This window comes from Martes martes (assembly GCF_963455335.1).
Source record: "Martes martes genome assembly, chromosome: 14".
NCBI lineage: Eukaryota > Metazoa > Chordata > Mammalia > Carnivora > Mustelidae > Martes > Martes martes.
Window position 1 is genome coordinate 52,736,864 of NC_137902.1, and position 26,629 is coordinate 52,763,492.

The 26,629-nt window shown below is 39.2% G+C and overlaps 1 protein-coding gene across 3 annotated transcripts in view; it reads left to right on the top strand.

The window, feature by feature from the left end:
* Positions 1 to 26,629, top strand: part of USP54 (ubiquitin specific peptidase 54) — a 57,594-nt gene that overhangs the window by 10,013 nt on the left and 20,952 nt on the right. For all 3 annotated transcript variants that reach the window (XM_080822516.1, XM_080822517.1, XM_080822518.1), the window contains exons 3-14: positions 10,462 to 10,596; positions 12,392 to 12,505; positions 12,636 to 12,718; positions 13,146 to 13,251; positions 13,364 to 13,510; positions 14,914 to 15,063; positions 16,607 to 16,775; positions 20,307 to 20,438; positions 20,594 to 20,974; positions 21,202 to 21,433; positions 23,637 to 23,770; positions 25,293 to 25,460. In XM_080822516.1, the coding sequence (XP_080678642.1) occupies positions 10,462 to 10,596; positions 12,392 to 12,505; positions 12,636 to 12,718; positions 13,146 to 13,251; positions 13,364 to 13,510; positions 14,914 to 15,063; positions 16,607 to 16,775; positions 20,307 to 20,438; positions 20,594 to 20,974; positions 21,202 to 21,433; positions 23,637 to 23,770; positions 25,293 to 25,460 (1,951 nt within the window). The remainder of the gene's footprint in view (positions 1 to 10,461; positions 10,597 to 12,391; positions 12,506 to 12,635; positions 12,719 to 13,145; positions 13,252 to 13,363; positions 13,511 to 14,913; positions 15,064 to 16,606; positions 16,776 to 20,306; positions 20,439 to 20,593; positions 20,975 to 21,201; positions 21,434 to 23,636; positions 23,771 to 25,292; positions 25,461 to 26,629) is intronic.

The window sequence follows — 26,629 nt, forward strand, 5'->3', positions numbered from 1 at the left end:
TTTTATTATTTCTACTACAGGGGTGCCTTGCAGGCTCAGTCAGTAGAGCGTGCAACTCTTGATCTCAGGGTTCAAGCCCTATGTAGGGTGTAGAAATCACTTAAAATCTTTGTAGAAATCACTTAAAATCTTGACAACAACAACAAACGGACTATAGTCATTTTAGAAAGCACACTAAAGTGTAAAGAGGAAGGCTGGAAATTGCCTGAATTGCATCACAGAGATTGTCATTTCCCTCTATGCCTCTCTTCTGGTCAATGATATTTCTAGTAATAAGTCTTTCTATCCACTTACAATAAAAAGAATACTTTTTTTCCAGACCCCTGAGTTGCCTCTCTCTCTAGTGTCATCCGATTTCATTTGTTCTAACCTCAGAATATGCTGGAGTGCTGTTTTGAAGTTACTCCCTTCTTGTATAACCTTGAAGGGTCTCCCTATTAACTCTTAAATCACTTAAAAATGTATGATTATAGGCATTTAAAAAACTAGTTTCATACTTTCTTTTCCCTTTCTTTCCTTCCTCAGGCACTCTCCATTTCAGCTATGATAGCAGATGGTACACTCTCTATACCTGCCTCTTAGACGTTGCAGATGTTAGTCACTTTGCCTGGATCCCTTGGCGCCAAATCAGTAACAACAATAAACAAAACAACACATCCCTTTTAAACCCAACCACATCTAGTCCTTTCAGAGCTCCAATTCAGAAACTTATCTTCTTCCCCCCGACCCCAGAAATATATCTTCTTTTTTTGTTGTTAAAGATTTTATTTATTGGGGCACCTGGGTGGCTCAGTGGGCTAAAGCCTCTGCCTTCGGCTTGGGTCATGGTCCCAGGGTCCTGGGATGGAGCCCCACATCGGGCTCTCTGCTGCTCAGCAGGGAGCCTGCTTCCTCCTCTCTCTCTCTGCCTGCCTCTCTGCCTACTTGTGATCTCTATCTGTCAAATAAATAAATAAAATCTTTAAAAAAAAAAGATTTTATTTATTTATTTGAGTGAGAGAGAGCACAAGAGGGGAGAAGGTCAGAGGGAGAAGCAGACTCCCTGCAGAGCTGGCAGTCCGATGGGGAACTTGATCCCTGGATTCCGGGATCACGACCTGAGCAGAAGGCAATGGCTTAACCAACTTAGCCACCTAGGCGCCCCAGAAATGTATCTTCTTAATGAAGTTTAAAAAATATTACCTCTATCTAGACCCATGATTGTGTTACTTAATAGTATTTAGCATGGCTGGATGAGTTTTTGGGAAGGTGGTTCAGCATTTCCTCCCTGTTGGTACTCCTTACAATGCTTGCACCATAATGTAAACACTTAACTTTTCTGGGTTCATATATTTTTTTAAAGTATTTCTTAATTTTAGTTATAAAGTTTTGGGTATTTGCCTTTTTCTTCTCTTTTTTCTTTTTGTCTTTTATGCGCTCTCTCACTCTTGTTCTACTTGAGATTGTCATTGTGACTTTGAGTTTTACACTTTTTTTTTTAAGTAGGTCTACTTAATCTGGGAGTTTATGCCTCATTTAGTTAGGGAAGGGTGAGATGTATGTGTTTGGTGGGGGTCCTGGGGATTTGATGGTGGGAAGATCTGCTGAAGAGTCAAAAGCCTCGGGTTCTGTCAACAAAGCAGTTACCTGGTATCCTACAATTAAATTACATTAAATTACTTTGTGGTGTCCCAGTGTAGGTGTAGTTCTATATATTTAAATCTCATTTTTTTCCTCTGCCTCCTATTTAGAAATTAGAGGAATGTTTGGTGAAGCAAATAAGAATTCCTTTTTGCTGGTACTTCATGTCCTATTTGCATTCTTTAGTGCTAAGGTGTTTTTTTTTTTTTTAAAGATTTTATTTATTTATTTGACAGACAGAGATCACAAGTAGACAGAGAGGCAGGCAGAGAGAGAGGAGGAGGCAGGCTCCCTCAGGCAGAGAGCAGGCGCTCTCAGGCAGAGAGCCCGGTGAGGGGCTCCATCCCAGGAACCTGGGATCATGACCTGAGCCGAAGGCAGAGGCTTTAACCCACTGAGCCACCCAGGCGCCCAGTTCTAAGTTTGAAATGTGAAATTCTTATATCATAGATTTTTTTTTTCAAAATAGAAAACTCCAGAGTTCTTGAATTTGAAGTACTCTATAAGAACTTGCCAGTTCTATAAAGTCAGACTTCTTTATGTTGGTACATAATTGTTTAGCTCTAGAACCCAGTATTAAGAACAAGAGGAGACACAAACATGTTCTTAGATGAATCAGAAGCTAGCCAACTTTCCCTTAATCTAATGTTTTGGATGAAGGATTTGCCCTTCTGAGTCTGGCTAGAAGATATTTATCCCTGCTTTTTCTCTACTTTTTACTTTAGCTTGCACCAACCATTAAAATGCCTTTACTGTTGGTCTTATGTGAACACCTTTTGTATAATATTTTTGCTTTTTCTTCTGCTCTCTGAATGTTTGTCAGTATTTTTGTGCCTTGTGACCTTGGCCAGGTACCATCGTATATGTTGTATCCAGAGCTTACAATGCTTTTTGGTGGTTTATACAGAATATTTAGGATAATTCATTTCTTTTGGTTCTATAAAATGTACTAGGTTTTTTTTCCTATGTTACTTTATACTAAGTTCCTAAAGTAATTTGAAAGCCTTGAAATCTTGCATGCTAATTATTAATGATGCTTTTATTAAAAAAGAATTTGTGTCAGTGTATCTGTCTTCTTACTTTGAACCATAATGCCTTCCAATGCTGATTCAGCAAAGAGAAGCGATTTGTGTGCTGATTACCCTGTTTCTTCTGAATCCACAAATTTATTCCCATCTAGTGTTACTAAAAGTTATTTCCTGACCTGAACTGTTGTCATGCCTATAGCCCAGAGCTCTTACTTATTATTCTTATTGAATCTGCCCTTTTGCCCCCAGCCCCCAGGGTATGATTTTACTTTGGTGTTGGCTTATTTATTTATCTCTGTCCAGGGGAGGAAATCCGTCCTCTGTACTTAGTATGCCACAAAGATTTTGTTCTCCTTCCAGGGATTGTGCTAGAGGCTTTGCAGTGTGCCAAGATGTAGGACAGAGTGTTTTTTGTTATATGCAAAGGAGAATGCTTCATTGATTGATTAAATTCAACAGATCTTCTCAATTAGTGATTTTTCTTTTAAGAATGCTAGTACAAGGCATCAAAGCCAGGGAATGATGATGATGGTGAGGGTAGGTGGGGAGGAAATAGATTCTTGTATATAAGGTGTTGTGTAATGTAAGTCTGTATTGGTAGAGCAGTAAGACTTTTGAAAGGGGCAGAAAAATCTGTGTTCTGTTGATAGCCCACCTGTTAATTGGGGGGAGATTTGAGAGTGCAGAGAATAAATACCTCAATATATTTTAAGTATGTACCATATAGTTGTTCCTCTATTGGGTATTGAAGCATAAGCACAGGAAGTAAAGTGGTGTAAGAAATTACCCATTGTTCATTATCAGTCCAATCCTTTTTTTAGTAGATTATTGGAATAGAAGGTTCTTCATTGTCTAATAGTCATGGTCAATATCAGAGAAGAGTAAATCCATTTTGCTGGACTGTTTAAACCAGGAAATTAGACTTCTTTCTATTTATTTATTTATTTGACAGAGACAGCAAGAGAGGGAACACAAGCAAGGGGAGTGGGAGAGGGAGAAGCAGGCTCAATGCGGGGCTCAATCCCAGGACCCTGAGCTAAAGAGATGCCCAAAGACTAAGCCACCCAGGCGCCCCAAAACCAGGAAATTAGATTTCTAATATGTTCCCTGGAAATTTTAGCTGGTAATAAACAGTCCTCACGTGAAGAAGGTATATCTTTATGTCTAATGCAAATATCATCTTGAGTTGAACTTCTTTGTTTTGCTTATCTGTGGGATATGAGCATATATGTGTGGTCTTTTGGTTAACCTTTCTTAGTCTTAAAATCCTAGTAGGCTGTACCAAAATATTCTCAACTAATTTAACCATTGACATAACTTGGATAATATAAAGTTGAGTCTTTTACCCTTTTTAAAATTTGGGGTTTAGAATTTTGCATAATATTCAAATAGAGGGATGTGACTGCAAGGAAAAACATAGTAGATCGTCATGATTCTTTCCTTTCCACAGTTTATGGCAGAACCTGAAACTTAAACAATCTCAGAATCTTTGTGCATATCCAGAAGGGTCCCCCTTTTCATTTCCCTTGTGGGGTAAGTGGTTATGGTATTGATTCTCAAAATTTGATTTAAATACTCTTGGTAATCTCTAAGGTCCTGCAGTTTTGATCTTGACAAAAATTAGCAAATTGACTATTATATTTTGTAAAACCTCACCATTAGTTAATGATTTCCCACTATAAGCAATACCATCCTCTGGTGAATTTGTCCTGTCTCTGTTCTGTGGCTCTCTGTCCAGTGTCTTTTTTTTTTTTTTTTAAGAGGTAGGGGTTTTGTTTTTGTTTTTGTTTTAAAGATTTTATTTATATATTTGACAGACAGAGATACAAGTAGGCAGAGAGGCAGGCAGAGAAAGAGAAAGGGAAGCAGGCTCCCTGCTGAGCAGAGAGCCAGACCCTGGGATCATGACCTGAGCGGAAGGCAGAGGCTTTAACCCACTGAGCTACTCAGGCGCCCCTCTCTGTCCCGTGTCTTGAAGTCTTGGTGTTTCTTTCTGTGTCTCTGTGTGTATGTGGGTGTCTGTCTCTTTTGTACTGGTAGCAGAAGTGAGTGTGATAGGTAGCTTATGATGGTCTTTAACTTCGCCACTGCAAGTCCACTAAGTATTGGGTTATGGACTCAAAAGAGTGCAAATAAAGCCCGTGGGGAGAAATGGTATTGGTAGCTGAGTGTACTTAAAAGGACTGGTATAAGATATGCAGATAATTATCGAATTGTGAAGTCCAGAAAAGGTAGGTATTTTTAGACATATGGTTAAGGAATCCCAATAGAGAAACTAACCAGCTGTTCCCTGCCTTTTCCAATGTTGGAGCAAGAGTTTCTATTAAACTGACTGGATATTTGATGATATTAAGGAATTATTATTACCTTTTTCTAAGTGTGGTAATTATATTAAGGTTACATTTTAAACAAAAAGATTCTTTTTTTTTTAGAGGCATACCCTGAAATGTTTACAGATGAGTAATATCTGATATTTGCTTCAAAATGATCTGGGAAGGGGTAAGTGGGTGGGTTGTATATATGAAATGAGATTGGCCACAGGCTGATAATTGTTGAAGATAGATAATAGGTACATGGGAGTTTGTTGTGGTATTTTGTCTACTCTACTATGTTTGAGATTTTCTGCAATAAAATGTTAAAAATCCAATATTACTGTTTTGGGTGACAAAATGGCAAATATTTACATATTATTCTCTTCTTGAAAAAGAATGCTCTAGAGTCCTTTGAACACATAAAACTAGTGAAAAGTTCTCTTTTCTTGTAGTCTTCAAGGAGTAGTAGCTCTTTTATCTTTCTTTCAGAGGATTGTGTTTACGAACAGGCTTGATTGGCCACATTCAGGTTTATAAGTTATTTAAGTCTCTGATTTCCAGGAAGTGTGGAGAAAAGGAGTGATTATGAGAGCCAAAATGATGAGAGATTTGGGAAGCCCAGGTCAAGAAGAGAAAACCTAAGAACTGAATTAGTAGCAGTGCATAAAGTGTGTCGTGCCTTTGCAAAAGTTATTGTTGGACACCCTTCAGGGATGAGTTGGACTGCTAACTTTCCAAAAACCTAGGGCCCATAAAGCATCAAATTTACTGATGGCCCTTTTCCTTGACCGCCATCTTCTTTACTCATGACTTCTTTTAGATGCAAGGCTAGGAAGTCCTGAGAGAGAAGTAAACAGCTGTTCCCCGCCTAAAGACAAAAGTCTGTGTTTTAGGGGGAAAAAACTTAAGCAACAGCTGCATTTGTAGATGCCAAAGCACAAAGACTTTCTGTCTTTATGGCACTTTTATCTTATTTACTTGGTTTTTACTAATCCAAATAATTATGTGCTCATGTGGATAGAATTGTTTGCTCCGTGATCTAAGAGAAATGGGTGGGGAAGCACCTGCTTTTAGTCATTAAAGTCTTACTGCTTTTGCACTGCATCCAAGAAAATACTTAACAGACAAAAAGTAATTTGCCTTTTCCTGAGAATAAAAAGGAAGACCTCTTTGGTTTCACTTTGTGAAGAAGAGCTGAGCGAAAACCTCAAAGGTGGGTTTTCTCTGTTTATTGAAATGAAACCATCAGGGATCCCATAGGGAAAAGTGATTCCTGGGTTTGGGTTCTTCCTGCCCTTTCTCACTCCCTGCCACAGAACTCAGCAATTGGAAGAATACCAGTTTTTGTTCCTTATTGGTGCTACCACCTGTTCTTATTGCTGAACTAAATGTTCTTGGCTTTCTTTGGTGTGAACAGGATCTCCCTCTGGGAAAGGTGGGAGGAGGGTGAAAAAGGGAGCAGGAGGAGGCCCGTTCCAGCCCTTGTGCTCATGTGAGAGGGACACACAGGGGTTAGTGTGCTGCCCTAACAGAGGGGCTTTGTGCTACAGCTTCTTCCAGAGCTGCAGCTCCACAGATGCATGCTGGGAGAGCTCAGGCTGCTTCATCCCTGATACACTTGCTTTTTCCTAACAATAGCAGAGCAAGACTGATAATAATAGTTACAATAAAATAATGAGGATGCAGGCATTCTGAATACATTCAGATACTCATTGTGTATGGAGACCGTTACCTGTAATTAAGAGATGAGAAAAGAGTATAGTTTAGAGACATGATGACACTGAACACAAGTCGGATTTGTTACTACATATCCACTGTGCATGTAGGCAAAGCTCTGACTTTAGATCTTTCCCTTTCTGTGCTGAAACCTTTCTTAGATAGTCATGGGAAATCTGCCTCTTTTAAGAACAGAAAGAGAAAAGTTTGGTCCTTCCTACCCAGATTTTAGAGACTGGAGAGGTAGCTTAAAGTAGATGTATTTCTGACCCAAGGTCAGGGGCAGACAGGCTCCTTAGTAACCTAAAATATAATGACGACAACAACAACAACAACAATGGCAGCTAATACTTAGCATTTATACAGCCAGGCAATAGTCTAAGGTATAGATAGAGATACAGATAATTTACTTAATCTGTAAATAACCCTAGGAGGTAAATACTATTGCTAATCCTCTTTTAAAAGAGGAAACTGAAGCCTAGAAAAGTTAAGTAGCTTTTCTAAGGTCATAGAGATGGTAAATAACAGGACTGGGATTATGAACCCATGTAGTCTGGTTCCAGAGTCCATGCTCTTAACCATTGCTCTATACCATCTCTCAGTGCAATCCTGTCCTTTCTCAAGCAGGGTCATCTGAACCACAGACCACACAACATGACTGGAGTGACTATTTTAATTCTCTTTGGGTAATAACATAACTACTGCTATGCATAGGAGAGAAGTTAGTTCATTAGGAATTGTTGATGCCTTAAAGTATTATGGCTTAATTCTTGAGGAACCTCAGCTGAGAAAGACTAACAGGGCTGTAGTTTGCAAATATTACATTTGTGCAGAACTGTCATGAAGCCAGTTTTGGACTCTGGACAAAGAATCAAACCTCATCCATCCAATGCTCTAGAGATAGAGCCTTCGTTAGCAGTAATATCTTAGCATTAACCATTGAGAATGGCAAATTGGGATATGATAGTGGTCATTTAGTGTTTTCAGTGGTCAAATTACTATTACTTGTAGAAGCAGTCACTCCTTCTTTGGCCACCTTTTCCTTTGTTTCTCTGTTCCTCTGTTTCAGAATCCTGTAGGTCACTTGGTGTAGGTATCCAGTTGTCCTCTGAGAATGTTTAACTGTGGACCTAGACCACTCCTTTAGATCTAGTTTAAGGGTTACTGATAGACATTTTTCTGTTTCCAGCAACAAATTATGAAAGGTCCTGCCTTGCCTTTACCTGATCTTAAATATATTTGTGAAAAATGTCTAGGTTAATCCAAAATAACTTGGAGTACTTATAATAGATTTCTCCCAGTTCCTAGCTCATAAAATAATACTAAATATGTATTATTAGTACTGTCTCCTCCACATCATATAAAATCCTTTGTAGGGAATAATAGCAGGTTATGTAGCAAATTGTTCTTGAGCTGCTTTTGGGATAGATGTTCAATGTGTATGAGGAGGAACAGTGTTACTAAGAGAGTAGAATGAGGAAAAAAACAGTTCCAACTTGAAATTAGCAGAATGAGGTTAAATCCCATTTTGTATTAACCAGTTATATTACCTTAAGAAAAAATTTCAACTTTTCTAGGTGATTCTTTATTGGCTTTTAAAAAAAAGGGGACTAGGGATACTTGGGTGTCAGTAGGTTAAGTGTCTGACTCTTGATCTCAACTCCGGTCTTGATCTCTGGGTCATGGGTTCAGGCCCCATGTTGGGCTCCCCACTGGGCATGGAGCCTACTTAAAAAAAAAGAGGGGACTTAATATCTTATTAAGATCTACCCATATCACATCATCCAGCCATCCAGCCATTCATCCATCCAAAACTAGTTATTTGTTGCCCTCTGTATGCCAGTATCCTTCTAGGTGCTGGGAATAATATAGCAGGGAATTAAAGGACGAAAATTTTCTGTCCTCACACTTAAATTCTAGAGAGTGTAGTCAGATAGTAAATAAGTAAAATACATGGTATTACAGATGATATAATACATGCCACAGAGAAAAATAAAACAGGTGAGGGTGGAAGGTTTGAGGAAGAGGGGGTGGAGCTTGCAATTTTAAATAGAGTGATCAGGGGACGCCTGGCTAGCTCAGTTGGTTAAGCATCTCCCTTTGGCTCAGGTCATGATCCCAGAGTCCTGGGATCAAGTCCTCATTGGGCTCCTTGCTCAACGGGGAGCCTGCTTCTCTCTGTGCCTGCCACTTCCCCTACTTTTGCTCTCTCTTTTCAACAAATAAAATCTTTGAAAGAAAGAAAGGAAGGAAAAAAGAAAAAGAGGTAGATCAGTCAGGAAATACTATATAGTGAGGGTAGTATTTGGATGAAAATCTGATGAGTGAGTGACTGAGCTGCTTATAGTTCAAGTAAGATGAGGACCAAGAATTGACTGTTCTAGGTTGGTGAGGCCTCCTATTATTAGATCATATAAGTAGGTTTATAAAATGGTCTCGTTTCTGGTCTCATTAGTAAGTCTGAAAAATAACCAAGGGTTTCTTTTTATATGAAGAAATTACTAACAAGAATGTCAAGTAAGTTATACTCTTTGGTGTGTCAATATGTAACACATCATTGAATTTATTGTTTGGGTGGCTTAGTGAGGATCTGGGCCACATGATGGCCCATATTGTAGTTTTTATGGGGAATGTCTAATACATATTCTGGACCATATTCTAGTTTTTGTGGGGAATGTCTAATACTACTTGAGAAGGACTCATCAAGTCAGGTGCCACTTGTTGCCATTCTGTTTCCATTCTCTGGATATCACATTCGTCATTGTTTCACATCAGGTAAAGATGGAGGAGATAGATACATTTAATTACACCAAAATTTAAAAACTGGTCTACATAAAAGACATTAGAAGACTGCAAGAAGATATTTGCCACAAGTCATATTCACAAAAGATCCAGAAAAACTAAATGTAGTTAGAAAGACTCAAATTAAGCAGTCTGAGTATATTAATTAATTGCTGACAAGGATATGGGGAAATTTATGTATATTCATTTACTGGTAGAAATAAAAGTTGACATAGCTTCTCTATAATGGCAAACAATTAGAGACTGCCAAAATATCTGTCAATAAAGAAATAGATAAATAGATGTCACATAGACATCTGATCAAATACAATACAGCAGGGAAAAAGAATGAATTTGTGTGTGTGTGTGTGTGTATGTAAATTATGGACAGTCATACACAAATACACAGGTATATAGAAGTATTAAAAAAACAAAAGACTGTGCAACAAACTCATGATAGTGAATGGCTGGTAGAGAGTGGGTGATCTTAAATGGGACTTCATCTGTAGATTTGAAATAAACGTGTTGCTGTGTTTATTTCTGGGTATTAGACAAGTGGGTCTTTGTTTTATTATTCTTTGTCCTTTGAGTAATTCTAAATTAGGAGAAGGGGGCCAAGTTTCATAGGATGAGCCCTCAGAGAATTATTTACCAAACCATTTATATATAATGTCCTTATTTACTATGGATCTTCTACTTTTGTATCAGAGAGAATGAGGTAACCCTATATTACATTAACTCATGACAGTGGTCTCTCCTAATGTTCTTGATGGTATCACAGTCAGATGGGAGAGCAAGGATCCCCGCTAGCACAGATCATGCCTTTTATTCTGACTCTTGATTTTTTACTTCTTTGTTGCTAACTACAAGCATGTCAACTCATGGGAAGTACATTGGTTCCATTGTCAAAAGCACGGAGATGCTAGCTTGACAGACTGGGATATGTAGAAGCTTAATAATAACAACAGTATGCTTTTTTCCCTTGTCTAACCTCTTCCCTACAGGGAATCTTTAACCAGTTTCAGTGTAGTAGCGAAAAAGTGCTTCCATCTGACACTCTCCGCAGTGCTCTGGCAAAGACTTTCCAGGATGAACAGCGTTTCCAGCTGGGAATTATGGATGATGCTGCGGAGTGCTTTGTAAGTGTTGGCCTCTGGACCTCTTTGATATGAGGTGAGACTGTTGATGGTCTCCATCAAGAACTGGGTACTTTACTGTAGTATTTACTCTGCCCTTGTATCTACAATTAGAACTAGGATTAGAACTAGGAATTTCCGGAGTTTTTCAGAGCTCTAGGGTGTCTCTGCTAATGAAGTAGGAATTGCATAATGGGTTTATTCTTTTTCCTTTGGGTTTAGAGTAGTTTTGTGCTTGCCATTGCATAAAACAGTGGCTCTTGCCTTCAAAGGAGAAGGGCTCATTAAAATACAAATTGCTGTGTCCCACTCCCTTGAGTTTCTGATTCAGTAGGTCTGGATTAGGGTCCAAGAATATCTAGCTCTAACAAGTTTCCAGGTGATGCTAATACTAATGCTGTTGGTCTGGGGACCACTGTACTTTGTGAACTCCTACGTTACTAATGATAATTAAACAGAGAATAACTGAGTCCCTAACACAAGTGTAATATGCTGTTTCGGTAGCTGCATTGCTCCCAGTGACTTTAGTAGGAGACTCTTCGGAACTCTGGGTTCTAATTCTATCCATCAGCCTTCAAAAGACTCTCTCTGTGTATCCATTAAAAAAAATCTGAGAGTGATCTATATTCCATTACAGGGTAAAATGTCACCAGAATCAGAGTTACTCCTGAGAAACTGGATCATATACTGCTGGTGGGAATGTAAAATGGTATAGCCACCATGGAAAACAGTTTGGCAGTTTCTTAAAAAACTAACTTGCAAATTATCATATGGTTCAGCAGTTGTATAACTGGACATGAGAGAAATGAAAACTTAAGTTTATACAAAAACCTGTATATGAATGTTCATAGAATCTTTATTTGTAATAGTCCCAAATTGGAAACAACCCAATGCATTTAATGGTGAATAGTGAAACAAACTTTGGTACTTCCATACCAGGGAATACTATGCAGTAATAAAAAGGAATGACTAATTTACACATCAACTTGAATGGATTTAAAGGGAATTATGCTGAGGGAAAAAAACACAGTATCAAAAGGTTATATACCTACCATATACTCCCATTTATGTAATATTCTGAAATAACAAGCTTATAGAGATAGGAGAATAGATTAGTGGTTACTAGGTGTCAGGGTTGGAATTGGGTGGGTAAGGCTGTAAAGGAATAATGTGAGGGAACCTTGTGATGGAACAGTTTTATATCGATTGCATGGTTGTTATATGACTCTGTACATGTGAGAAAATTGCATAGAGTTATAGACACAAGTAAGTGTATGTAAAACTGGTGAAATCTAAATAAACTCTGTAGACTGTATTGATGTCCATTTCTTGGTTTGGTTATTGTACTATAGTTATGCAAGATGTTACCATTGGAGGAAAGTTGGTGAAGGGTATATAGACCCCCTACACAATTTTTTTGAAACTTCCTATGAATTTATAGTTACTTAAAATTAAATTTTTTTTATTTTTATTTTTTATTTTTTAAAGATTTTATTTATTTGAGAGAGAGACAGTGAGAGAGAGCATGAGAGGGGAGAAGGTCAGAGGGAGCAGATACCCCATGGAGCAGGGAGCCTGATGTGGGACTCGATCCCAGGACTCTGGGATCATGACCCGAGCTGAAGGCAGTCGCTTAACCAACTGAGCCACCCAGGCCCCCAAACAGTTTTTTTTTTTTTAAGTAGAGGTATTCTTACCTTCCAAGAGGATTACTATTTCTCTGAGTAAACTGCCTACCAATTTGTGCATTTTTCTTTTAAGTATCACTGATACACTGCTTTTGTTCTTTCCCTATTAGGAAAACCTCCTGATGAGAATTCACTTCCAGATTGCTGACGAAACCAAAGAGGATATATGTACTGCGCAACACTGCATCTCCCACCAGAAATTTGCAATGACATTGTTTGAACAGGTGAACCTTATCTCTATCTACATCACTTCTTCTTCAAGAACACTTTATGCTGGGATGTGGGGTATTAGATGGGTGCCAAAACAATTAATGACTGTGGCTGCTTGGTTTTGCTTTTTTTACCTGGGCCCAGTGTGTGTGTACTAGCTGTGGTGCCACTTCTGATCCACTGCCTTTCATCCAGATGGTACATTACATCTCCACTACTTCCCTTTGGTGAGTCTTAAAGGGTTCTCTGCTTGTACCCTTAGGTACTCCTTAAGTGATTGAGTTCTCACTGATGGCATCCATATAGCATTTATTTTTATTGCTAAGACTATGCTATATTGTAGGAACTCAGAACAACTTTAAAGTAATATTTGTTCTTCTTCCCTCCTCTCCCAACTTTTCTTAGGTTCAGTTCTATTCAACAAGGTGGGAGGTGAAATGGGGATTCTATGAGCTTTGGATTTTGGGACAGGCGCTCATTGTGTTTGGGACAGTGAAGCTGGTCAGGACAAGGGCTTTGGTATAGTGAGCATAGTGGGCAAAGGAAGAAAATCAAACATGCGAGTTAGGAGTTTGTATGAATAATCTATTTGATTTAGTTATAACTCTGAGTAACCTACCATCATCTTCTACCCTTCCATTCCCTGTCTTGAAGCAATCAGGCTATTTGTATGCTGGAAAGACGAGAAAAACCTTCACCAAGCATGTTTGGTGAACTGCTGCAAAATGCCAGCACCATGGGGGATCTGCGGAACTGTCCGGTGAGTTAAGTCAGGGGTAGAGTTCAGAGTGGGGAGAGGAGCCCTAAGATTAGTGGAATTGAGGCAGAGCCAGTGGGAAACATCTCAAACTAGTCTTATATATGTATTTCAGAGCAACTGCGGAGAAAGGATTCGGATTCGCCGTGTGTTGATGAATGCTCCACAGATTATCACAATTGGGCTGGTGTGGGACTCAGACCACTCAGACTTGGCAGAGGATGTCATTCACAGCCTGGGTACCTGCCTTAAGCTGGGTGATGTGAGTATTAGTTACCTTTGTCTCTGACTTGGAGTTCGTGTATCTTAGTATTGCTTAAGTGCAGTGAACACTAAACACTAAGGTATATCCTAGATGACAAATATTATAGAGTTTTGGACAAATATACTTGTTATATGTGTACACATACATGTGCATGCATGTACCTGCTCACGTACTTCCTTTGGGTAGGTGGGAAAGGATTTTTAGGAAAAATGGGATTACGTTGGCCTTGAAAGACAGGATGTGCAGAGCTTAGCTACTGATAAAAATCAAGCAGTTTATAGAGTTATTATGTGCCCTACTCATTGTTTATACCCATGTAGAGTAGGAAGGTGTATTCAGCCACAGGTGGAAATAAGGTCAAAAAAGTGAGCAGGCCTGACTAAAGCTGCTATGAGAGGTGAAGGGGTTAAAGTTGGTGACCTGAGTTTTATAATACAAAATTTACAGTGAGGAACCAATGTCTGTTGAGAAGATAATGAAGTAGCTTAGAAGAAAATTGGTTTAGTGGTTTTCTGTGCATCTATTCAGAGAAATAGGGAAAAAGACTTCAAGCCTGGGGTCCTTAACTTTGTCAGCTCCATGCCCTAGTAGGTACAGCCAGGGTTTTTCTTCAGTTCAAGAGAAGAGCCAGAAATTCTGTAGTTTCCTTTCTACTGGTTTCTTTCTCTTACAGTCCTGTGACTGAGGAGATCTCTTGTCATTCTTGAATGTCACTAAGCTGCAACTGAGAATAAATGAACTATCTGGGACCTTATTTTAGGTCTTCTTCCCCAGGAATCTCTGACATGAGTAGGTTATGCACAATTAAATCTCCTTTTTCTAAATTTCTGTGGTCTATGTCTTCTGTATTGTTCTAGTTTTGTTTTATTTTTATTATTTTCTCACTCATATAAGTTTCTCAAGGCAAATATCCTTTTCTTCAAATTTTTTTGTATATGTCTTAGAACCTATGGCACTGCTAGACATCTACAAATTGAAGTACTGATAACCAGCATGGTGGTATTGCTCCTCCTAAGGGCATTTTTACCCCTTAGTTAGGGTCTCAGCAGGAAATTTATATTTGTGGCACCAGCTGATAAGTAACTTTTGAAACTTGAGTGTTTTTGTTTTGTTTTGTATTTTTCAACTTTCTTGGTTCCTCTTTTGATAAGCATCAGCAATAAAATATTATTGAAAGTATGAAGAAACATCACCACCTTACCAGTTTACTACTGGCCACTATCTGTCTTGTGTTTTGTCTTTTTAGGTTCATTTCTGATGGTTAGTATAGACTAGGGAGAATTTTAGACTGAAGAGTGGAGAAACAAGTACCTCAATAAGAAATGATGGAGTCTGTGGAGAGGTGATTTAAGAGGGTTGAGTATGTGGCTTTTTTTTCCATTCTCTTTTTTCCCCCACAGCTGTTTTTCAGAGTGACAGATGACCGGGCCAAGCAGTCTGAACTGTACTTAGTAGGAATGATCTGTTACTATGGCAAACATTATTCTACATTCTTTTTCCAAACAAAGATCCGCAAATGGATGTATTTTGATGATGCTCATGTCAAGGAGGTAGGAATATTTAAGCCCTTCTTAAAGTGTTTGGTGACTGCAACCAAAAAAACTAGGATAATTACTTGTCTTCTTGTCTTCAGTGTTTATTTTCATTGTTTGATGTCTGTTTACCTATCTGTTGAATTTATGAGAAGGTCAGTCTTGTCTTCTCCAAGTAGATGGCAAGTTTCTCAAAGATAGGATGGATATATTTTCTGTTATTTTCTCTGACTTCTCACCATGCAGTCAGTACAGTTCTGCATTTATAGTTGGCAAAGTTTTTTTTTTTTTAATGTATTAATTGGTTGATTTGAGTGAGAACAGTTTAATGATTCAAATTAGGCTAGAAGGTTAGCATGAACTTCAGAATTTCGAAGTTGGAATTATCAGTGGGTAATCCTTTGTCCCAGAGCTGCTATCAATTATTCTCTGATTGTTACCTCCCTGAAGTACCTTAACATGTTTTGGGGATAGTGTAGGAAAGAAAAAATGGGGCTATGAGAATATTTAAAGCTGTTACTGTTTAAGTCACAGAGTCCATGACTGAAGTAGTTAAGGTGATCTGTATAAGTTAGGAAGCTTCACGAGGTAAGATTAGCAGGAGGAGACTCCTGACTATGATTTACACCAATCCATGGACATTAAGCAGTGTCTTCTACAAGTAATAAAGTTTGTCACATTTCTTGATTGTCTCTGTTTTGCTGTTGTAGTTTTGGGCAATTTATATGAATTCCTTGAGCTTTAGCATTTTTATTTGAAAAATAATACTTGCCTTATAAGATTTTAAATGAGATTTATATGTAAAAAGGATTTTTTTAGTTAAAATAATAACTTAGTTATAAATTTACTGAACATCTATTATGAAATAAGCACTATGGTAGTTGTTCAACTCTTAAGAGCACACCATCTCAGAATGTGACTGGTTCAAATTTAAGAGAGAGTGAGTTTAGGGATTTGATTGGATTGTTTCCATGCCTCTCCTGTCACTCTTTTGCACTGCTTTGGCAGTGCTGAATCCAGCTCAAAGCTAAGGCCGAGGTTCAGCTGTCTATTCTAAGCAGTTTGACATTTTATGTCCTGCCATGTGTGAACTCTAAAATGGAATGTCATTTATTCTAAGGCAGTCTGTGAGAGTTTCTGCTTCATAAAAGTGATTTTAATATTTAGATGAAAATTATATAATTTATAGAAATGATAGAATTGCAAATTTCAAGCAAGGGCTTTAATCTGTGAAGTCCCCTCACATAGCATATTCACCTTAGAGAGCTTTCACTTATATTTCACAACTGAATTGATGTTTCACAGGAATAAAAGTAATTTTATTCATCATTCCTACCTCTTACAGCGTTTTACTGCTTTCTAAAAGGATTTAACAACAACAACAAAAGATTTAACAAAAAATTTATAAAATTTAGATCTAAGGTCTCTTTTGTGGTCTCTTTACCCAGTTTTTGTCTTTTTGTCGTTCTTATTTTCTTTAGAAAAACAGAATAGGAAGATATGTTTTGGATTGTGGATACAAAATATAACTGTCATGTTCTTCTGATTGTTTCTGGTTCAGATTGGGCCCAAGTGGAAGGATGTGGTGACCAAGTGCATCAAGGGGCATTATCAGCCTTTGCTACTGCTTTATGCAGACCCCCAGGGTACCCCAGTGTCTACCCAGGACCTGCCTCCCCAGGTTGAGTTCCAGTCATACAGCAGAACGTGCTATGATAGTGAAGATTCAGGTGAGCAGTCTAGCTCTTTACTTTTTCCTTCTTCCTTCCAATGTGATCACTGGACAGTTAGGACTCATACTTAAATCATGAGCCCAACACAATAGCCTAGCTTGTAGATAGAGGATCCGTTAGAGATGGAAAGAAGTGCCAGCTTGTGCTGAAGCCCAAGGTGTGCCAGGCTTTGTTTCCTTCGGCCTTCAAGAATGTTGTTGCCTTAGTCACCTGGCCCTGATTCAAAAGTGAGAAGGCAATTAGGTTGATTTAGCCTGAAGTAATAAGTTTGTGAGGGAGACTCAGTGTTTAACCTTCTAATAATGTAAGATGACTGATTCTTGCTGTCAATTTAACAGTGACTTAAGCGAATTGTTAAGACCGAGAAAAATTTTATGAGTTACTATAAGACTAGTCATTTTGTTTGGGATAAGAGATTTTTGTTTTAAAATGCCAAGTGTAGTAGCAGTATCCTTCAGCCTATGAATCAGATTTTCACTTCTAATTCAACTGTTTGCAACTTAAATCATGTTTTCCTGTAGAAACAATTTGCAGCTTGATGGCTGAAGTCTCAGGATAGCAATATAACCCTAATAGTTTTGGCTTGTTTTCTAAAAAGGAGGAAAAAAATATCCTTTTCATTTTCTAGATCTAGGACTGCTCTGGAGTATAGTTTTGAAAGAGAAGATGCTTGTCCTTGAAATTTTTTTCCCTACCTTTTGTGCTTCCCTCCCGCTTGGCATCTCGTGTTCTTCCCAACCATGTACCTACCCAGACCTTTTTCTCTCTTCAGTCAAACACGCATTTCCCCTTTTGTGCTTTTCTGAGCAAGTTGTTCAGAGAAAAGTAATCTGATTGAACTAATTTACTCCAAAGGATATATAACAGCCCTAGGGCGCCTGGCGCCTGGGTGGCTCAGTCCTTAAGTGTCTGCCTTCAGCTCATGGCTGCATCAGTCTCCTTGTTCAGCGGGAAGCCTGCTTCTCCCTCTCCCACTCCCCCTGCTTGTGTTCCCTCTCTCGCTGTCTCTCTGTCAGATAAATAAATAAAATCTTTATAAGTAAGTAAATAAATAACGGCCCCATAATTTATCAGATATATTAAAAATGCTTACAATGTCAATTAAATTTTTTTTTTAAAGTGACATTTCTGGCAGTGTAGGAGAAAAATGATGGGCTGGGAAGCAACTGGTTATGTATGCCAGGTCGGCCTGGGACTCTCCATCTAAATAGATCTTACTTTTCACAACTTTTTCCTTTCTTCCACTTTCCCCCATAGGTTTTCTAAAAGCCCCACAGTTTTTCACAGTGGCAGGCAAAGTGAGGGCTTCAGCAAGGTAGGGGCAGGAGTGGGAGGAATTGTTTGTGTGTCTGGGTTATCTGGAAGTTGGGTGTTGGGAAGAATGGCTCTGGTATATCCTTCTCACTCTTCCATCTAGGAAATTCTTGCCTTATGGACCCTTGTTGCCATCCAACTCTTTGCCTTCCCTCTGTCACTGTCCTCTCTTTCCTTACTTTTGCGTATGTGTCTCCTCCTTCCCTCAGGGAGGGAGCCCTCCATCTCAAGTGACACTCGAACAGATTCCTCAACGGAGAGCTATCCCTACAAACATTCCCACCATGAGTCTGTGGTCAGTCACTTCTCTTCTGATTCTCAGGGGACTGTCATCTATAATGTGGAGAATGATTCCACGTCTCAGAGCAGTCGGGACACAGGTAGGGAAGTTATACAGTGGACGCTGCTTGCCTGATTCAGTTCCTACATAGAGATTCTCCCAGGGAAAAGAAACTGGGGCAAGTTAGAAATGTTAGTCATGGAAAGGAAGAAAGGCACAGAACTTGGGTAATTGACTGGGATGAAAAGAAGCAACACAACTCTGAATGAACAATGATAACTCCATTACACATATGCCTATTAACAACAGCATGTCAGTAAGAATGATTGTAATGTGATTATTGATGTGATTGCTTATTTCAAAATCTGCTTTTTGTTCCTACTGTATTCTCGATCCCTGTGCTTCTCATAGTTTCCCCGTAACCTTTGTGGTCTCGCTCCTCATCATGTTTTCATGTCAGGCATTATCCCAAGTGGAGGGCTTTGAGAGAAGGGGCATATTTATGGGCATGGGATACTTGCTCATCACCTTGCTGGGTTTCCTGAAGGACAGAAAAGCAAGTTTGTCCTATAGATTGCCTACATTCTGAAGTTTGCTGATTATATTCCTATGGTAAATTCTAGCATGTTTCTCTGTTCTCTGTATTTCTTGTAAATTGGCAGTTGGGTCTGGAGGTTTGGTTAGATTCATGTTGAATTTCTTTTGATGACTATTGCATTAGGTGATTACTTTGATTTTTTTTAAGACTGTATTTCTGAAACTGTGAATCAGGGAGAAGCCAAATAACAGGATAAACAAGGCATATTTTCCAGGAGAGTCAGGTTTATGTTAAAGGTTTGTGAATGGCCAGGGGTAGGGGAGTGTACTCCCATTGGTGTAACATTTGCAGATTTAGTTGTTCCAAGTTATTTCCTTCTTTCTGAAATCTTTCCTTTGGGCCCGGAGGTAGCAAAGGATCAGATAAAAGCCATAGAAGACTACGTTGGTAATTTCTTGAAAATAGGTAGCATATCACTACCCTGCTGATATGTGAATTTGTACAAAAATTTTCATATATTAACATATGAAAACAGATTAACTCTTGGTGCATTTGAGAACCTAGAGGATTTTCTCTAAACCTGTTTTCTAATTTAATTCAGTTGCTTCATTCACCTTTAGCTTCCAGCAGTTTAGATGATTATATCCTTTATAATCTGACCTTTGCTGTTATCATATCATACATTTACATTCTGTGGCCATGAAGCAGGGCAAGTCATGTAAAAGAGCCCATATCTCCTGGGCTTCCCAGTGATCAGTACTGAGGAATTATGAAGTGTAATCTCTGGGTGAAGCCAAATTTGGTAAAGCACTCTTTGGAGATGGGAATGAGAATTATTCAAAGTTCAAATGCCCTTCTAAATGATTCACATTTAAGGAAGATTTAGAACTGAATCTTAAAGCCACCCACAATCAGAGAGCTCTTGTGGGCAAAGGCTGGGGAACCTGGGCCAATACCAGAGATAATAAAAAATTAGGCTTTACTTGGTATGTGTTGGTAAATGAAAGGGAGGCTCTGTCTTTTATTTATGGGAGTGAAAAATATGTTGATACATGACATTTTTATACAGTCTTTACAACTGTCACCTTTTAAAAATTACCAAGTAATGTGTCCTTTCTGGGTCACTGGGAAAGATTATGAGCAGAATCAAGACTGGTAATTGGTCAGGAGACATTGTCAATTTGCAGGCTCCCATTAAATACTTGAGCTTCTCTGCATTTATCTATTGAGAGATTCCTGCTACACTTAAATCAGATAGCCTTGGCCTCTACAGCTTCTGATTCATGGGTATACTAAATTTGTGGCACTGTTATGAATCCCAGAGGGAGACTAGGTTCTCAAGAGGATGGAGGTCAGTCTCAGAAACCAGCTTACCCCCATTTCCTTGTTCTTTCAGGACACCTGACTGATAGTGAATGTAATCAGAAACTCACATCCAAGAAAGGGTCACTGATAGAACGCAAGAGGAGCTCTGGCCGAGTTAGGAGGAAAGGCGATGAGCCACAGGCCTCAGGGTACCACAGTGAAGGCAAGCCATTCTGCACTGTTTGTCTTTCTTCATTCACTCTGGCAAACTTGTGTTGTACTCCAGATTGGCTTTTCCTTTCTGCTTTCACACTTTGGGGTCTGGGTATCTGTGATCATTTTAAACATTTATGTTTATTTAATTCTTTGTGTTTTTAGGAGAAACACTGAAAGAGAAACAGGCCCCTAGGAATGCCTCTAAACCATCCAGCAGCACCAATAGGCTAAGGGATTTTAAAGAGACAGTCAGCAATATGATTCACAACAGACCATCCCTGGCTTCTCAGACCAACCTAGGATCTCCGTGTGTGGGGAAGGGAGGAGACCCGACTGACAAAAAGCCTCCTAGGAACCTGTCTTTACACTGTCGTGACTGGGAAGTAGAGAGTACCAGCAGTGAGTCAAAATCCAGTTCTTCTAGCAAGTATCGTCCAACATGGAGACCCAAACGAGAGTCTCTAAATATTGACAGTATCTTTAGTAAGGACAAAAGGAAGCACTGTGGCTATACCCAGCTTAGCCCCTTTTCTGAGGATTCAGGTGAGGAGATGATTAGGGAAGAATTGGGCTTTTGAATAAAGTTGACTTACGTATTTAAAAAACCTGGATTTTCTGGTATACTTAGTAAGGTACATTTTTATGCTGATGCTTTTGGAGATAGAGGAGTTCAGTGAAGGAGTAGCTGGAGGGAGGTGTTGGTTATGTCTTAATTTGAAGCTGATGCTATAAATACCTCCTTTTCCATATTTGTCCTTTGATCCGGATAGCTAAAGAATTTACACCAGATGAACTAAGCAAACCACCTGCTTACGACATCAAAACTGGTGGACCAAGCACCCAGTATAAGCCCTGGGGCCCCGCACGGCCAGGCTCTCACCTTTTAGAACAGCACCCTCGCCTAATACAGCGAATGGAGTCTGGCTATGAGAGCAGTGAGAGGAACAGCAACAGCCCTGTCAGCCTGGATGCAGCCCTGCCTGAGAGCTCCAGTGTCTGCAGGTATTGTTTGGCCTTTGAATAGTGGCATTGTCCCTTGCAGCAATGTGAGCCACCAGGAGGCTTTTCAACTCACAGGGGTGGAGAAATGGAATTTATTAACAATCAACTTTCTTTCTTTCTTTTTTAAAAAATTGAAATAAAGTTGATATACCATGTTATATTAGTTTTAGGTGTACAACGTAGTGATTGGACAATTCTGTATATTACACTATGCTCACCGCAATACATATGGTGACCATCTGTCACCATAGAATGTTATTACAATATTATTGACTATATTCTCTATGCTGTACTTTTTATCACCCATGTGACTTATTTATTTTATAACTGAAAGTTTGTACCTCTTAATCTCCTTCTGTTATTTCACCCTTCCCCCAACATTCTTTCCTCTGGCAGCCACCAGTCTGTTTTTGTATTTGTGATTCTGTTTCTGTTTTTTATTTGTTTGTTCATTTGTTTTGTTTTTTAGGTTCCACATATAAGTGAAATCATTTAGTATTTGTCTTTCTCTGACATTTCACTTAGCATAACAGAACCTGCTGGGTCCATCCATGTTGTGGTAAATGGCAAAATTCCATTCTTCTTTATGGCTCAGGAATATTCTGTTGTGCACATATACCTTATCTTCTTTTCCATTCATCTGTTAATGGACATTTAGGTTGCTTCCATATGTTGGCTATTGAAAATAATGCTACCATTAACATTGTGGGGGGGGAGTGGTGCTCTGTCAGCTTTCTATGACAACAGCACCCTCTGCTGGAAGAAGGAGCAAAGGCATTTGAGAAGGGAGAGAACTTTATTATGTGTAAAAAAATTACTTAGTAAATAACTTGTAATGGAAGAATTAGTGAATCAAAACATAGTTCTGTGATCAGAGAGAAAATACAGTTGTTATTTATTCTTCCATTTAGGATGGTTTCTTTATTTCTTTCATTTTTTTTTTAAAGATTGTATTTATTTGACAGAGAGAGATCACAAGTAGGAGGAGAGGCAGGCAGAGAGAGAGAGGAGGAAGCAGGCTCCCTGCCGAGCAGAGAGCCCGATGTGGGGCTCGCTCCCAGGACCCTGAGACCCTGACCTGAGCCGAAGGCAGAGGCTCAGCCCACTGAGCCAGCCAGGCACCCCCGGTTTCTTTTTTTTAAGGGTCACAGGGATTATGTGTTTTGTAAGTCAGTGATACTCATAATTCCAAAAGATAATAATAATGACTTAATAGTGTTCATTGTACCTTATTCCTGGGGCACAGTTTGCTTTACAAATTTCAGGTTTTCATATGTTGTTTCTACTGAGTTGCCACAGAGGCAAGTTTCTTAACAGAGTTGCTGTTTGCAAAGAGTGACTGTATCTTCTACAAGGGTGTTAATCACATCCTTGTATTTTCCCACTGCTTATCGCTCAACGTGGGATCCAGAATTGTCCAATCACCTGTTAAGTTTACACATGAGAAGATGGCTACAGAGGTATAAGAAAGAGGAAGGCAATTCATATGAGAGCTTATGTTTATTAATTCATTAAATAAATTTTGTGCCAGATAGTGCTAGATGCACAAAATATGAATGAGGTGAGATAAGATGGGGGAACTACTTTCAGAAATAGTTTAGCAGGTACTTTAACTATATATTAGCTTGATGTTTTAGTGTTGTTTTTTAAAAAGATTTTATTTTATTTATTTATTTATTTAATTTTATTTATTTAGGACACCTGGGTGGCTCAGATGGTTAAGCATCTGCCTTCGACTCAGGTCATGATCCCAGGGTCCATGATCAAGTCCTGCATTTGGCTCCCTGCTCCTTGGGGAGCCTGCTTCTCCCTTTGCCTCTGCCTCTGCCTCTCTCTCTCTCTGTCTCTCATGCATAAAAAATTAAATATTTTTTCAAAATATTTTATTTATTTATTTTTAAAAACATATTTTTATTTATTTATTTGAAGATTTTATTTATTTATCAGAGAGAGAGGGAGTGTAAGCACAAGCAGGGGAAGCAGCAGGCAGAGGGAGAGGCAGGGTCCCTGCTAAGCAGAGAGCCTGACGTGGGACTTGATCCCAGGACCCTGAGATCATGACCCGAGCTGAAGGCAAATGCTTGACTGACTGACCCACCCAGGAGCCCCTGTTTTATTGTTTTTTTGAGGGAATTTAGTTGTAGGAATGTTGCAAGTTATCACCCTTCTGATGTTTTCACTAAACTCTGGTTTGCTTTTGAAGGGATCCAAGTGCTAAGAGATCATCTGGGTTGGCACCTTCCTGGCGTCATATCCCAAAGTCTCACAGCAGTAGCATACTGGATGCAGACTCCATAGCATCCAGGAGTAACTGGACAAAGAATCAGCCCCTCTCAGGTAAGCAGAAAGACACTGGATTTTGAGGGCTGGATTTGACTGCCAATTCTGTTTGGAAAATAGCCTTATCTGAGCCCATCTGAAATTAGAGGACGGTTGTATTTTAAATTTTCCATCAGTATGTAAATATGGAGGCATTTGAGCCATTCCATCTTTAGATTTATCTGTTTTTTGTCCCTATCATGGCTTGCCTGTTTGTTCTTTACTACTTGGGGAGAGCCCTTGTGGGAATAAGAAGGAACAGAAATATGGTGAACAGTGTCAGTAGCACCTGTAATCCTCAGAAGAATAAGTTCTCAGGTTTTTTCCATTGGTATAGAGGAAGCCTCATGAGGATGGATTTCTTATTGTTTAGTTCTATGAGTTGAGATGACAAAGGGAGACATGAAGGCTATGGGTGAAACTAGGGAATAAGTAGGTCAGACCTATCCTTATCCCTGCCTCTATATCTTGTCCAGTATCCCTGTTTTCTTTTCCCTAATTGAGTGCCTTGTGTCCTCATACTCTCTCCTCCCTTTTTTTTGAAGAGTGCATGGGCAGGGGGAGGGCAGAGGGAGAAAGAGTCTTAAGCGGATTCCACACTGAGTGCCGAGCTCAGTCCCATGACCCTGAGATCATGACCTGAGCTGAAACCAAGAATCTGATGCTTAACTGACTGTACCACCCAGGCGCCCCTACAAACTCTCTGTTTTACTGGATGTTTTACAAACTCTTTAAAGAGATACTGGAAGTTAAGGCCGAGAAATTGACTTGCTTGAAGATTCCCAATGAATTAGTGGCAACACATAGCTGAGAATGCTGTCTGTTAAGAGCGTGGATTATGAATTAAAGCTATTTGACTTTAGTTCAGCTCTACCATTTATCATCTTTGTCACCTTAGGCAAGTTATTTGTTTATTCTCTTCATGTCTCTGTTTCTTTATTCCTAAAATGTGGGCAATAATAGTATCTATTTCATAGGTTGTCATAAGAATTAAATGAAATAATATATGTAAAAGTACTTAAAACTATCCATCACAGTTTTTTTTTTAATTAAAAAAAAATTTTTTTTAAAGATTTTATTTATTTGCCAGAGAGAGAGAGAGTACACACAAGCAGGCAGAGAGGCAGGCAGAGGCAGCGAGAGAAGCAGGCTCCCTGCTGAGCAAGGAGCCCGATGCGGGACTCGATCCCAGGACCCTGGGATCATGACCTGAGCCGAAGGCAGCGGCTTAACCAACTGAGCCACCCAGGTGTCCCTATCCATCACAGTTTTAAATGCTCATGGTAATTGCTCAACCAAATGTTATTTTTCACATTGTTATTGTTCTAATAAAGCCACTCAATGAGTATATTACCATTATTATTATAATCCATAGCCCAGATTTCACCCTGAATCTGATGTGGAAAGCACTGTCCAGAACATGAACTCCAAATTGAATCGAGTTCCAGAGGAAAGGCAATGCAGTGGCCATAAATGCAGCAGGTGCCTAGTCTTACTTATGGAAATGTGACAATTTCTCTTCTCCCTTGCTTATATTTAGGTGGGGAGATATCTTCCAAAAGCGAACTGGATGAACTGCAGGAGGAAGTGGCCAGGAGGGCCCAGGAACAGGAACTTCGAAGGAAACGGGAGAAGGAATTAGAGGCAGCTAAAGGGTTTAATCCTCATCCCAGCCGCTTCATGGACTTGGATGAACTGCAGAATCAGGGTAATTGCTGTGAGCATGGGTTGTGGGTGATGGGGACAGAGAGAGAAGGGGGGAAAATATTCAGGCCTATAAATTCCTAAACTATTTAGCTAAGTTGTATTTTATTTTATTTATTTATTTTTAAAAATATTTTATTTATTTATTTGACAGAGATCACAAGTAGGCAGAGAGGCAGGCAGAGAGAGGGAGGAAGCAGGCTCCCCATGGAGCAGAGAGCCCGATGTGGGGCTCGATCCCAGGACCCTGGGACCATGACCTGAGCTGAAGGCAGAGGCCTTAACCCACTGAGCCATCCAGGCACCCCTAGCTAAGTTATATTTTATCATAATTCACTCATTTTAGTGAGAACTAGTGAAAATAGGTGACAAGTCTATTGATTAGAAGACAGGCACTGATTTGGGGCTCACCTATTGAAAGTCTATAGTTTAGAGATAGTGTATTGTTCACGAAAAATATTTCCCATGAATATCTATAGAAGGTATAAATAAAACTAGTCATAATTCAGAAACAGCACAACAGGGCAGTAGGTGAGCTACATTCTGCTTGCTGGGCAGAAATATACTCTTGAAATTGCCCACCTGGAGCTTCAGGGAAGTAAGCCTACCAAACAGGTTCTAAAAACACAAAGCTTGATTGCCTTTTGATCCTCTGATGATTTGTTTCCCAATCTCATACAATTTTCATGTACTTTACAAGGCTTCACCAACTGCCCCACACTAGTTACTTTTCTTCTTCAACTGCTTTAGGATGTCATTTTATATCAGAAGAGACTAGTCTTCAAAATAGGAGTTTAAAAAGACTGAGGTATATATCTTAAGTAGACCCCTGAAACTTTTATCTCTGTGTTTCTTTCTATGAAATGAATTTATTGTTCTTATTATTCAGAATCCCCAGATGTAACAGATTATGGTTACTATAGCAGTGCAAAGAATAGGGGTCAGTGCTGTTTTGGATGGTTGTTTTCTTGTTGACCATTTCCTACTTTTTGTCAACACTTAGAGAAGCTTAGTGGGCTAATTTAGGGCCTATTTGGGGACCATTTTTCTCCTCTAATCCTGCTGTCTTTTGATTTGAGGCAATTGTTGCTTTATATTTCCCAAGACATTGTATCTGTTTCCAAGTTAGTTTTAAATTCCTAGTTCCTGGGATGCCTGGGTGGCTCAGTTGGT